The sequence below is a fragment of the Nicotiana tabacum genome, chromosome 4 (assembly GCF_000715075.1).
Source record: "Nicotiana tabacum cultivar K326 chromosome 4, ASM71507v2, whole genome shotgun sequence".
Classification (NCBI taxonomy): Eukaryota; Viridiplantae; Streptophyta; class Magnoliopsida; order Solanales; family Solanaceae; genus Nicotiana; species Nicotiana tabacum.
In genome coordinates, this window is record NC_134083.1 from 6860641 (window position 1) to 6875943 (window position 15303).

Genomic DNA, 15303 nt, shown 5'->3' on the forward strand with positions numbered 1-15303 from the left:
CAATTTTCGGAAATGTTCTTGAAAGAATTTGTAATGACCCAAAATTCATTAAAGGTCGTGATGGCGCTGGACACCGCTGTCAGGCAAGCCAACAATACATACTTAGCTTAATTACCCATTTTAATATTTTTAAAATAAAAATTTCTTCAATTAAATAATAAAAATAAAACTCATAGAGTAAATGATAAATACTTTTATCAACTAAATTTCTAAACAACTCACAACCATTCCCAAAACCTAGTGCCACAAGTGCATGAGCATTTACTAGGAAATTAAAATTTAAAATACAACATCTCTCCAAAATACAAATTAGATATGAAAATATAATATCTCTGAAGGAGACTCTGTTGGCTGCGGATCGTAATACAGAATGCAGTTCACCTATGTCCACGCAACTATTAACCACACATCTGCGCCTACAAGGCCGCTAGACATATATGTACCTGCACAATAAAATATACTGCAAGTGCAGTATGAGTACGAAAATAACGTGTACCCAGTAAGTATCAAGCCTAATCTCGAAGTGGTAGAGACGAGATGGCCGACTTTAACACTCACTATGGGTCAATAATATTAAATAATCATGAAAATAAAAATATTCGTATCAACGTGATTCACAGAGTTAACAATAATTTTATTGAACCAATAGAAGTAATTACATTCCTTCAATTCCAATAAATTTCCAATTGATCAATTAGCCTCATTCATAGGAATACCAATAATTTATTTAACAAGCAAAGATAATTAATTCTTTAGATTTCCAATAATTTCCAATTTATCAATCAAATTCCTTCAAATGCAACAATTCTCAATTTATTAATTAAATCCACAAGCTGCAATTAAAATAGCAAAGTATCGTATAATTATTATTATTAGGCACAATTTCTGTCGAGGTCGTATGACTCGATCCAGAGTGTCGTGTACACTGCCGAGGGACGTGCGACGCGATCCATAGATGCATCTATCTTGTCCAGGCGTTCGACCCGCTCCACAAGAAAGGAGAACATTTTCTTATGTACCTCCAGAAGGAGAGTATATTCATTATAAGATAAATTCGGGAGGATGAACAATTTCTCTTAACAATAATTAATTTAAACAGAAAATTTAAGCATATGAGATTTTTATCTTTTAATATTTTTACCTAACAATTCACAAGAATTACCCCATAAGGAATTGAATTAATAATTGTTGCTAATTGTGGGTACTACGTACGCACGAGGTGACGAGAGTCCGTGCGTAGCTACTATTAATGCTAAAGTTCGGGTAGTTTAGGACACAAAACATGAAATACTTGTGCAAATTGTATTCTTTGTTTAATTTGCACAAGTATTTCATGTTTTGTGTCCTAAACTACCCGAACTTTAGCATTAATAGTAGCTACGCACGGACTCTCGTCACCTCGTGCGTACGTAGTACCCACAATTAGCAACAATTATTAATTCAATTCCTTATGGGGTAATTCTCCCTCATAAGATTAGACAAGAGACCTACCTCGTCTCAAAGTCCACTTTCCGATTACCACGCCGCGTTAAATTCCCAATTCGATGCCGAAAATGCGAAGTTATCCAAATATTATACAAAATAATTAATACATGTTCAATAATTCTAATTTAGGCAATTGAATAAATTACCCTAACCAAAATAGTAAAATTTCTAAAATTCACCTCAAGCCCACGTGCCCGGATTCTGGAAATTTTCTAATGAAAATGTTACCCATAATCTCAAGAACTCAAATATATACTTTCTACCAAATTCCATAACTATTTTCATGGTTAAAATCTCATTTTTATAAAAATCTAGGTTTTTCAAATAAGCCTTTGATTTCTAAGATTTACTAGTCATAATCTACCCATAATCTATGTATTTAACTCAAGGTGTGTAGAATTAACTTACCTCCAAGTTGCTAGTTGAAATCCCCCTCTCAAAAGCTCTGAAATCGCCCGGAAATGGAGGAAAAATGGGCTCAAAATGACTGAGCCCCGATTTTTAACACATTCTGCCCAACAGTCATTTTCGCACCTGCGGCTGCACCTACGGAAAAGCCTCGCAGGTGCGAGTTTTCCCTCGCCTGTGAAGCCTGACTTTGCGCAAAACTTCTCGCACCTACGCGTTCGCAGGTGCGCCCGAGATTCTGCACCTGCGATGGCGGCCTCCCCTTACCTTTTCGCTTCTGCGCATAAACCTCGCATCTGCGAGAGTCGCACATGGGGCTGTCCAAGTGCAGGTTCGAACGTACCCGAAGCAGAAGGCTTCATCTCTTCTTCAAAATTTCAATAACTGATCTAAGCCTCGTCCGGTTAATACTCGGGGCCCCCGAGGTCCCGCCCGAACATACCAACAGGTTTGTAATCATAAAACCGACTCGCTCGAACTCACGGAACGTGTAAAATAACATCAAATCTAAGAATCACACCTCAAACCAAATTGATTCAACTTAAAATTTTTAAGTTCTTTAATTTACTTCCAATGCGCCGAAACATACTTAAACTACTCGGAATTATACCAAATTTTGTATGCAAGTCTTAAATTACTATACGGATCTATTCCCAGCTCGAAATTCCAAACGGACCTCGATTACTCCAAAACCTATTCCAAACCAATTTTAAAGAACTTTAAACCTTCAAATAGTTAATTTTCACTATTAAGCGCCAAAACGCTTCCGGGTTATCCAAAACCCGATTCGAACATACGCCCAAGTCCGAAATTATTATACGAACCTATTGGAACTGTCAAATCCCAATTCCGAGGTCATTTTCTCAAAATGTTGACCGAAGTCAAACTTGGCCTTTTATGGCTAACTTAAGGAACCAAGTGTTCCGATTTCAACCCAAACACATCCAAATCCCGAACCAACCATCCCCGCAAGTCATAAATCATTAAAAACATATTCGGGGAGTTTTAGTTAGGGGAACGGGGTTCTAAAAGTCGAAACGACCGGTTGGGTCGTTACATTCTCTCCCACTTAAATATACGTTCGTCCTCGAACGTGCTAAGGACTGTTCCGGAGTTGTCCAAAATCATTGTTTAATACTTCGAGCAGCTACCCGTGCTACCACACCCAATTGAGCACATTAGCTCTAGCAAATTTGAAGATTCTCCCCTTTATTTAGGCAATTAAGCCTTAGAGCCCAATTCTAACATCCAGAATTCTCCACCATGCTTGTTTCTAACCTACGAACACCGTATCAATCACTACACGATGCACCAATACAGGATTGCATACCTTGGTTGAATTTACACCATGCACCGCACCATTCACATGTCCATAATAAAATCCCCGATAATGATAGTCAAGATTCCACGAATCTGATATCCACAACACATCTCATAATACCTATAATTCCTGTTCCAACTCTTGCAATGCTTCCACGAGGGAAGAAATGTGTAGAAATTCATAACCAACTGTCGAGTCAACACATTATTGAGTTTCTCCTTATGACATGAACCATTGCCTCATTACAGACCAAATAATGGCATTTGCTCTTTATTATACTTCATATAATCCGATTGTACTGATCCCAGATCTAATAATCTCGTCTCACCCAGTATAAGCTGCTCAGGCAATAAGCCACCCCAGACACGATCAAAAATCCTCATATGACGCCACAATTAGCTAATAAGCTACGGACTCGATTGCGATACATAAGAAAAACGAACTCTGTAAAGGATTACTCAACTCACGTGACTAATTAAACAACTGAAAGGTGTCATGAACCTTCATCAGAAAAGGGAATACAAAACATACAAAATAGAATATATGGGACTGTACTTAACATCACACTATTGTGGCGTGCAACCCAATCCAAACAACATACCCGTGGCAGCATGCCACACGATCCGCACAAAAAGAATCTATAAGAAAATACTTACCGAGCTAGAATGCTCATTACTGCAAAATATCTTAATATCAGACACAAGCACGCTAAGTGCATGATACCATCCCTAGGAGGACCGACAGCGCCATACGCTACAAAACTCAAGCACAACTAAGGTGTGATATATGATCCGAATCTCGAGAGCCATCCTGCTCACATAGCACCATCGCTACGCGGAACCTCAGCACATAAGAAATTTATCAAGCCGTTTCACAACTCACACGGCACAATATAGTATTTCATGAAATAGCCAACGACGAAATAACTTCCAACGTCCGAATAATCCTCCATAAGGAGCGCTATGCTGAATTAACACATCCGGCCTGATATAGAGCCCATATTCATATTTAAATCCATACACAAACCTCAAGATGATTATGATCGCACTGTACTAGGCTAATAATCCTTCAAGGATCCATAATAACCCTTTTTCCCATAACACACAAGAACAACCATCATAATCGGAACAAACTTCCACAGTCCACAACCAAATGAATCGAGCGCCCTCCAGGCATAAATTCTCGAATCAGCGATATTACCAAAATCTTCATACTTGGTTTCAATCTTCACTTAATCAAGTGACTACATGTCACTCTTATACAATCTTTCCATGAGACACGCCCCCACGACCTTCCGCACCAGGTAACAAGTCTGCACATTCATGCTACCGGTTACACTAATGATGTAAAGCATATCAAGAATCCACAAATCAATACACAAGATCTCTTACACCTGACATCGACCTTAGGTGATGCCGAAACAATATCATCTTACTTTAAACATCTAAATCCTTTTCCTGCTCATTCGAGCTCATGACATCCTTGCCAACACCGAAACGAAATCTTGAATCCTCAACTTTCGAATCCCATGCTACTTAATACACTTAATCATGCCAATGCGCAGGAGTACAAGAATTCCATCATAACTCCAGAACCACTAATAGGGTAAACACTTCATCATATATAAACCTTCTACTTAACTCATTACAAGAATTTTGTTGGTTGATAATTCTTGGAATTTAATTTTCATTATGATTTTTTCCAATACAAATAATTAATTAAGAAAGCTTAAGAAGATATGCTAACATAATTACCTAAATTTGGATTATTGAAGGCTTTGCTTTATGCTGAATAATTTCTATCTCTGTTGATTGTTTTTGTAGTGTTATACACATTGTGTGGAGCATTCGGCTATTTGTTGTGAAAGTAATTGATTTGGTTATATCTTTGTAATTTTGGTTGTGGCCATTGGGCAAATTATGATATAAATTGATTTTGTTATGATGCCGTGATAATTTTCCGTGTAAATTGTTGTGTTGTGTGAGTAATTATTTTTGGGGAGATAAGGGCTGCGTTTCATCGTTGATTTTATGAGGGTATAAGGGTGGCATTTTACTGTTGTTGTGTTTGTTGGAATATTGTCTGGGCATAGCGTTAAGGATGGCTATAGGAGCGATGTGGGTGACAATAGGAGCGATAAGGGTGGCTATTGATATTGTCTGGGCGGAGCGATAAGGGTGGCTATAGGAGCGATAAGGGTGGCTATAGGAACGATAATTGTCAGGGACGACATGTGATGACGTGGAGTTGTGGTGTTGGTGATTTTCATGTAATGTTGTGATTTTTTTGTGTTTATTTTTATACCTTGTGCAATTTATCTTGTTGTTGGTAAATTAATAACAATCTGATTTATGTTAAAATTGGGAGCATGTGGCTATTGCGGGGAGGATTATAAAATGAAATGTGGGCACGAGGTGCCATGAGTAAATAATGAGAATATCGACACGTGAATTGTCCGTGCAGTTATGATATGAAATAAGGTCACGAGGTGCCGGAAAAATATGATGATTAAACTATGGGCACGAGGTGCCGTGGAAATATGAAAAATGAGTTGAGACCCGTGTTTACGAAAAATATAAAAATAACCCGAAACCCATATTTTTATGATTATGAAAGGAGGTGTCACATGGTGACTTTTTTAATTGAAAGAATTATATTCAAAATATTTATTTGGAAGGATATTTATTTAGAAAGTATTATATGAAAGATATTTATTTGAGGAAATTATATTTGAAGAGATTTATTGAAAGAATTATATTTGAAAGATAATTATTTGAGGAAATTATATTTGAAGAGATTTATCGAAAGAATTATATTTGAAAGATAGTTATTTGAGAAAATTATATTTGAAAGAGAGTTATTTGGAAAAATTATATGTGAAAGACATTTATTTGAAAAACTTGTTTTAATTAAATGTAATTGTATTTATTAATGGTGTTCTTGTTGTCTTGTAGTGCATATCACTAGTTGTTTTATGTCGTCCTTACTGCTATCTGTTTCTGCAATGACCCGACTTGTCGTTTTAAGAATTTACGCCTCGTTCAGTGACTTAAGGTGTCCAGCAACTTCGTAATATGTATTATGACCCACGACTGTGGTCGAGTTTGATTTTCGAAAGATTCAGAATTTAATTAAAAGAACAATTCTCATTTTTGAAGCTTAAATGAAAAATAAAATTGACCGGAGATTTGACTTATGTGTAACCGATCTCGGATTCGAATTTTGATGATGTCAATAGCTCCGTATGGTGAATTTTGGACTTAGGAGCGTGTCCGAAAAATTATTTGGAGGTCCGTAGTGGAATTAAGCTTAAAATGCCGAAAGTTGAACTTTTGAGAAGTTTGATCGGGGGGTGACTTTTTGATATCGAGGTCGGAATTCGATTCTGGAAACTGGAATAACTTCGTTATGTCATTTATGATTTGTGTGCAAAATTTGAAGTCATTCCGGATTGATTTGATGTATTTCGGCACAAGATATAGAATTTGAAAGTTCAAAGTTTATTAGGCTTGAATTGAGATGTGATTCGTGGTTTTAGTATTGTTTGATGTGATTCGAGGCTTCGACTAAGTTCGTATAATGTTTTAGGACTTGTTGGTATATTTGGTTGAGGTCCCGAGGGGCTCGGGTGAGTTTCGGGGTGGTTTCGGACCATTTCTAGGCCATTTTTAATTGCTGGTTTCTACCTACAAAGGTGTGCATCGCGATCGCGGACTTCTGGTCGCGTTCGCGAAGAGCAAACAACAATTTGGGACCTTGTGAATCGCGGACGCTATTTCGCGATCGCGTAGAACAAATTTCTGTTGCACTGACCCAACTTTAGAAGCTTATATCTCGTAATCTATAAAGAAATTTGGAGATGATCTAAAAACGAAAGTTGTAGCCCTTGATGTCGAGTTTTCAGAAAAGTAAACTATTTATCATTTGGAGTTGTGTACTAACAGTTATGGTGGATACACTATAGGCTGTCTAGGAAGAGTTTGGAAATCTCTATTGCACAGGGCTGACTTTGGAAGCTTATATCTAGCAATCTATAAGGAATTGGGAGATGATCCACAAATGAAAGTTATAGCCCTTGGTGTTTAGTTTCCAGAAAATTAAACTATTTATAATTTGGAGTTTTGTACAAAATGTTATGATCATTATACTAGAGGCTGTCTGGAAGCGTTGGGGGAGTTTGTTCTTCGCGATTGCGGTTGGTTTTCCGCTATCGCGAAGAGCAATTTTGGGGCTGAAAATTTTTGTGCTTCGTGATCGCGGAGAGTAAATACCAGGGCATTAGCTATATTTCGAGATTTTAACCATTTTTGACATATTTGGAGCTATGGAGCTCGGATTGAAGCGATATTTGAGGCGATTTTCACCATATGGATTAGGGTAAGTGTTGTATATCCTAAAGTGTTTATATTTCATGAATCGATGATTATATTCATCGTTTAATTCGAATTTTAATGGAAGAAATCGAGATTTTTGTAAAATCTTCCAAAAACAAAAATTTAAGATTTGGAGGTCGAGTTGTTATTGGAATTCAATAAAATTGGTATGGTTGAACTCGTATCGGAATGGGTATTCAGATTTCATAAAAATTATGCCGGGTTCCGAGGGGCGGGTCCCGCATTAACTTTTATTGACTTTTTTGGAATAAATTTTTAAGTTGAAATATTATTATCCGGAATTATTTTCGACGAATTTTAATGGAGTTATACAATTAATTTGGATAGATTTGAGCTACCCGGAGGTTAATTCAAGCAAGAAGGCTATTTTGAAATATCGGCCTAACTTTAAAAAGGTAAGTGTCTTGCTTAACCTCGAGTGGGGGAATTATCCCTTAGGCATTGAGTCTTATGTACCATTTGTGAAATGTGAAAGCCGTGTATGCGAGGTGGCGAGTACGTACTCGGGCATATACGTGCAAAATTTATTGAATTAAAGTCTTAGGCATTATTGTGTAGTAGATTGGAAAATTGTGGAAAACTATTAAATCATCTGTTTGCCATGCGCAAATCCTTATTGTTGAATTTATTTTTATATGATAATTTTATGTGATTGTTACTTGAAATATTTAAGAAATTTCGTGAGTATTGTTGGTTTAATATTTCTTGGAAATTAATTCCAATATGAATTTTCTTATGCAAATAATTAATTTAAGCGAGCTTAAGAATAAGTATTAATATAATTATTTAAATTTGCATTAATGAAGGTTTTGCTTTATGCTGAGTAATTTCTATCTCTATTGATTGTTTTTGGGTGTTATATACATTGTGTGGAGCCTTGGGCTATTTGTTGTGAAATTAATAGATTTTTGTTATATCTTTGGAATTTGGTTGTGGCCATTGGGCAAATTGTAATATGAATTGATTTTATTATGTTGCCGTGTTAATTTTTCATGTAAATTGTTGTGTTGTGTGAGTTGTTATTTTGGAGAGATAAGGATGGCATTTCACCGTTGATATTATGTGGGTATAAGGGTGGCATTTCACTATTGTTGTGGTTGTTAGAATATTGTCTGGGCGGAGCGATAAGGGTGGCTATAGGAGCGATAAGGGTGGCTATTGATATTGTCTGGGTGGAGCGATAAGGGTGGCTATAGGAGTAATAAGGGTGGCAATAGGAGCGATAAGGGTGGCTATTGTCAGGGACGATATGTGATGATGTGGGGTTGTGGTGTTGATAATTTTCATGTGATGTTGTTATTTTCTTGTGTTTACTTTTATACCTTGTGCAATTTTTTTTGTTATTGGTAAATTAATAACAATCTGATTTATGTTGAAATTGAGAGCCTGTGGCTATTTCCATGCAGATTATAAATTTAAATGCGGGCACGAGGTGCCGTGAGTAATTAATGAGGATATTTGGCACGTGAATTGTCCATACAGTTGTGATATGAAATGTGGGCACGAGGTGATGTGATGAAATGATGATGATAATTGGCACGTGAATTGTCCGTGAAGTTGTGATATGATTTAATTATGGGCACGAGGTGTCGTGGAAATAAGAAAATGGGCTGAGACCCGTATTTTTTATGATTATGAAATGAGGTGTGACATGATGACTTTTTAATTGAAAGAATTATATTAAAAATATTTATTTGGAAGGATTTTTATTCAAAAAGAATTATATGAAAGAATTGTATTTAAAAGACAATTATTTGAGGAAATTATATTTGAAAAGATTTTAGTGAAAGAATTATATTTGAAAAATAATTATTTGAGAAAACTACATTTGAAAGAGAGTTATTTGGAAGAATTTTATGTGAAGGATATTTATTTTAAAAACTTGAATTAATTGGGCGTACATGTATTATTAATTGTTGAGTGATGTTTATGGTACTCTTGTTGTCTTGCTGCGCATACCACTGGTTGTTTTATCCTGCCCTTATTGTTATCTGTTTCCTAGCATTTTGTATATTATATTATACATGTTATTAGACTAGTGAGTGTCTTGACTGTACCTCGTCTCTACTCCATTGAGGTTAGTCTTGATACTTACTGGGTACCGACCGTGGCTTACTCATACTACACTTCTGCACATTTTTGTACAGAGCTAGGTATTGAAGATAACGGACTTGAGCAGAGTTATAGCGGGATCGTAAGGAATCAAGGTAGAGCTGCTTGGTCGTCGTAGTCCCTTGGAGTCTTTTCAATTCAATTTTCTATTAACTTGTAATCGCGAAGAGTAAATACCAGGGCAGTAGCTATATTTCGAAGTTTCAGCCATTTTTGACATATTTGGAGCTATGGAGCTCGGATTGAAGAGATTTTTGAGGCGATTTTCACCATATGGATTAGGGTAAGTGTTCTATATCCTAAAGTGTTTATATTTCATGAATCTATGATTATATTCATCGTTTAATTCGAATTTTAATGGAAGAAATCAGGATTATTGTAAAATCTTCCAAAAACAAAAATTTAAGATTTGGAGGTCGAGTTGTTTTTGGAATTCAATAAAATTGGTATGGTTGAACTCGTATCGGAATGGGTGTTCGGATTTCATGAAAATTATGTCGGGTTCCGAGGGGCGGGTCCCGCGTTGACTTTTGTTGACTTTTTGGAATAAATTTTTAAGTTGACATATTATTATCCGGAATTGTTTCCGACGAATTTTAATGGAGTTATACAATTAATTTGGATAGATTTGAGCTGTCCGGAGGTTAATTCAAACAAGAAGGCTATTTTGGAATATCGGCCTAACTTCAAAAAGGTAAGTGTCTTGCTTAACCTCGAGTGGGGGAATTACCCCTTAGGCATTGAGTCTTATGTACCATTTGTGAAATGTGAAAGCCGTGTATGCGAGGTGACGAGTACGTAATCGGGCTTATACGTGCAAAATTCATTGAATTAAAGTCTTAGGCATTATTGTGTAGTAAATTGGAAAATTATGAAAAACTATTATAATTGTTACTTGAAATATTTAAGAAATTTCGTGAGTATTGTTGGTTTATTATTTCTTGGAAATTAATTTCAATATGAATTTTCTTATGCAAATAATTAATTTAAGTGAGCTTAAGAATATGTGTTAATTTAATTATCTAAATTTGCATTAATGAAGGTTTTGCTTTATGCTGAGTAATTTCTGTTTCTATTGATTATTTTTGGGTGTTATATACATTGTGTGGAGCCTTGGGCTATTTGTTGTGAAATTAATTAATTTTTGTTATATCTTTGGAATTTGGTTGTGGCCATTGGGCAAATTGTGATATGAATTGATTTTATTATGTTGCCGTGTTAATTTTTCATGTAAATTGTTGTGTTGTGTGAGTTGTTATTTTAGGGAGATAAGGATGACATTTCACCGTTGATATTATGTGGGTATAAGGGTGGCATTTCACTATTGTTGTGGTTGTTAGAATATTGTCTGGGCGGAGCGATAAGGGTGGCTATAGGAGCGATAAGGGTGGCTATTGATATTGTCTGGGCGGAGCGATAAGGGTGGCTATAGGAGTGATAAGGGTTGCAATAGGAGCGATAAGGGTGGCTATTGTCAGGGACGATATGTGATGATGTGGGGTTGGGGTGTTGATAATTTTTATGTGATGTTGTGATTTTCTTGTGTTTACTTTTATACCTTGTGCAATTTTTCTTGTTATTGGTAAATTGATAACAATATGATTTATGTTGAAATTGAGAGCGTGTGGCTATTACCAGGCAGATTATAAATTGATATGCGGGCACGAGGTGCCGTCAGTAAATAATGAGGATATTTGGCACGTGAATTGTCCGTGCAGTTGTGATAAAAAAAATGGGCACGAGGTGCTGTGATGAAATGATGATGATAATTGGCACGTGAATTGTCCATGCAGTTGTGATATGATTTAATTATGGGCACGAGGTGCCGTGAAAATATAAAAATGGGCTCAGACCCGTGTTTACGAAAAATATAAAAATGGGCTGAGACCCGTATTTTTTATGATTATGAAATGAGGTGTCACACGTTGACTTTTTAATTGAAAGAATTATATTCAAAATATTTATTTGGAAGGATTTTTATTCAAAAAGAATTATATTAAAGAATTGTATTTGAAAGATAATTATTTGAGAAAATTATATTTGAAAAGATTTATTGAAAGAATTATATTTGAAAAATAATTATTTGAGAAAACTACATTTGAAAGAGAGTTATTTGGAAGAATTTTATGTGAAGGATATTTATTTGAAAAACTTGAATTAATTGGGCGTACATGTATTATTAATTGTTGAGTGATGTTTATGGTATTCTTGTTGTCTTGCTGCGCATACCACTAGTTGTTTTATCCTACCCTTATTGCTATCTGTTTCCTAGTATTTTGTATATTATATTGCACAGGTTATTAGACTAGTGAGTGTCTTGACTGTACCTCGTCTCTACTCCATTGAGGTTAGTCTTGATACTTACTGGGTACCAACCGTGGCTTACTCATACTACACTTCTGCATATTTTTGTGCAGAGCCAGGTATTGAAGATAAAAGACTTGAGCAGAGTTAAAGCGGGATCGTAAGGTTTCAAGTTAGAGCTGCTTGGTCATCTCAGTCCCTTGAAGTCTTTTCATTTCATTGTACTGTTAACTTGTAATCTAACAATATTATATATTCGGTCCTCGTGATCATTCTATGTATTCAGTTAGAGTTCGTTGATTCAGTACTACTAGTCTTGGGAGGTTGTATATTGTAATTATTTTCGTTGTTAGTTTAAAAAAAAAATAGCTTAAAAATTATAATGAAAATCGGCTTACCTAGTCTTAGAGACTAGGTGCCATCACGACTCATGTGGAGAAATTTTGGGTCGTGACAGTTTCCTATTATTTCGTTTATTATATTGCACATGATATTAGACTAGTGAGTGTCTTGACTATATCTCGTCTCTACTCTACTGAGGTTAGTCTTGATACTTACTGGGTACCGACCGTGGTGTAATCAAACTATACTTTTGCACATTTTTGTGCAGAGCCAGGTATCGGAGATGTCGGACTTGAGCAGAGTTAAAGCGAGATCATAAGGATTCAAGGTAGAGCTGCTTCGTCGTCGCGGTACCTTGGAGTCTTTTTATTTCATCGTTCCGTAAATGTATAATCAAACAGTATTGTATATTTGGTCATCGTGATCATTCCATGTATTCAGTTAGAGTTCGTGACTCAGTACTGCCAGTCTTGGGAGGTTGTATATTCATATTTGTTCCGATGCTAGTTTTGATTACTTATTTAATTCAAAAAGAAAAGAAAAAATGACTTCAAAAATGTAATTGAAATCGGCTTACCAAGTTTTAGAGACTAGGTGTCATCACGACGTTTGTGGTGGAATCTTGGGAGGTTGTTATATTTGTTTCCGCTTTTGGTTTTGACACTTGTTTTAATAAAAAAATAAATATATGCCTTGAAAATGTAATTGAAATCGGCTTACCTAATCTTAGAGACTAAGTGTCATCATGACGCCTGTGGTGAGATTTTGGGTCGTGACAATCACAACACAATATATTGGAACTAAAGAATAGATATATATGAGTATGTACGGGACCACAAACAACAGAGTGAATCAAAATGTGGGATTGATGATAGCTTAAATATGTCTCACTTATATTCAATATTCATATTTCGACGTCCAAGAAGTTAAAGAGCTCCATGCATACAAATAAATGCAATCATTCATAACTTACAAACACAATATGGTAAGACTTTTAACTTTTCATACATTGATGTAAAAGTAAAATAAAAAACATTTAGTTTATAAGATATCTTTTATCTTTTATAGTAAGTATAACCTACCTTATTTATTAGACTAGCCTTATGGTACACATGTAAAAACCCACATAAATAATAGTAAAAATTATATTTTGAGTTATAAAATAGAATTTAAAGAAAATAGCGTAAATGATAATTCAATAAGTGAAGAAACATTGTTCCACACAAGTCCTCATAGCCTTATTGTGGGAATCAGGAATTGCAAAAAGGACGAACTAATTTTCACCAACAAAGACATTACTACATATTATAAACTTCTTTTAATGCGATGGAAAACAATGGGAACAACCTCCCATCAAAGTTCGAACGATAACAGAATAAAGGTACACTAAAAGAAAAGGTCTTAATACTTAAATCTTAGCACTTAAAATCCGAAAAACATAGAAATAACAAGCGACATAAAATAGCAAGCACCAGACCACCAGTTGATTAACCACTCATTTTCTTACGAAACGGCTCCTCAGATTTCTCACAACAGGTGGAGCAACACCATCTCCCACAAAACCGCCTCCAACAAGATTGACCTTGATACTGTTGCCAGAGACCTACAATATTAATGAAATTATAGGGTCGTTAAGAAGTCTGCAATCTTTTGGAAAAATGAATATGTGAAACTGAAGACACTTACCGGAAAAACCTCCCAACCGCCGTTGAAGACATACCTATGCATAAGCAACCCTTCAACGTCAAAAACCATCAATGGAACATAGGCTCCGGAATCTGCAGCAGTATACTCCTTTCCCGAACCCGAGATCAATTTAACCGTTCCAACTCTGTCGCACCCCTTGCACTATCAGTCAAAGAAAAAGAAATCGATCATTTACAAAATGTTAGAAAGACGAAGAGCAACGGCAATATCTTTTTCTTTTGTTTTCTTTTACCTTGAGAACATGGTTGTAGGTTTTGCCCTTATGGTTGACTCTTTGATTCAAGTATGTGCACTGCTCATCAGTGATTTCCCCACATTTTTCACAGTTAAGCTTAAACAATAGTAAGAGACAAAGAGTTAGAAACAAATCTGAGTTGGTAAGACTTTCACATTGAAAAGAATAAGGCTATATAAATGCAGGAGTATATAAAATGAGAAAGAGTTAGAAACTGAATTTGTGTTTGTAAAAAATTTTACGTGAAAAAAATATGGCATGGTGACACTATTGACTCCACCGTTACCGTCTGGACGAAGTGAACAGACATTCTCCAATTCAGCTGAGATCTGCAGAAGAAACTTCATTCTGAAAAATGGTTGTGAGGACTAAGGATGAGAGGATATGAGAGAGAGAGAGAGTGTGTCTGTGTGTGTGGAATGGCACAATTGATAAAGAGAGATATTTATAGGAGTGAACTCAACCTCCTTTATATTTGAAAAAAACAATTAACTCAAAAATTAATTATTCTATTGGTTTTAATAAAAAATAGTTGGTGTTAGAAGTAATTTGTAGTAATAAAAAATAGTTGGGGTTACTAACGGCATGCATGGGATGATGGTGTTTTACCCAATTGGCCCACGATGTACTACACAACCATGGAGTATTTCTTTTGTTCAAACTGTACTTAAATTTTCCTTGTGTATTTTTAGTGTTTGCTTAAAAATTGAGTTATTTTAAGTGTAAATTTAAGTTTTAAATAGGCGAAATGCGTTTGGTACTGTATATTTTTGAATGAGTATGAACGATTTTCTCTATACATGAGTCCAGATTTAGCTCTTAATGCCATCAGTCTAATAGTGACTTTTCAATTCTTCTTTAGTTTGGGGTTTTAAAGTTCAAATCAAAAGCAATACCTGGGGACTAGGGTGCAGTAAATATGACCTAAGGAGATTTCTATCTGCAAAAGCTATCACCAACATATAATTATTAAGGAGGTCTCTATAGATCGGCAA

At 35.6% G+C, this 15303-nt stretch overlaps 1 protein-coding gene across 2 annotated transcripts; it reads right to left on the reverse strand.

The window, feature by feature from the left end:
• Positions 1-13624: 13624 nt before the first annotated feature.
• LOC107811688 (uncharacterized) lies at positions 13625-14742 on the reverse strand. Of its 2 annotated transcripts, none has more exons than XM_075251122.1 (4): positions 14551-14742; positions 14306-14404; positions 14087-14214; positions 13625-13969 (listed from the first exon to the last, which is right to left on the reverse strand). In XM_075251122.1, the coding sequence occupies exons 1-4, from the start codon at positions 14653-14655 to the stop codon at positions 13894-13896; spliced, it is 408 nt and encodes a 135-aa protein (XP_075107223.1). In that variant the 5' UTR covers positions 14656-14742; the 3' UTR covers positions 13625-13893. The 2 variants fall into 2 exon arrangements, with proteins under 2 accessions (XP_075107223.1, XP_016492152.1); XM_016636666.2 differs by having other exon boundaries at positions 13640-13969; positions 14053-14214; positions 14551-14741.
• Between the last annotated feature and the right edge of the window lie 561 nt (positions 14743-15303).

Excerpts from the sequence above, each read along its gene's own strand:
- LOC107811688 (XM_016636666.2), bottom strand. The coding sequence starts at position 14,655 with ATGAAGTTTCTTCTGCAGATCTCAGCTGAATTGGAGAATGTCTGTTCA. Across the intron at positions 14,405-14,550 it reads CCATGCCATATTTTTTTCAC|CTTAACTGTGAAAAATGTGG; the intron begins GTAAAATTTTTT and ends CTATTGTTTAAG. Across the intron at positions 13,970-14,052 it reads GCGGTTGGGAGGTTTTTCCG|GTCTCTGGCAACAGTATCAA; the intron begins GTAAGTGTCTTC and ends TTAATATTGTAG.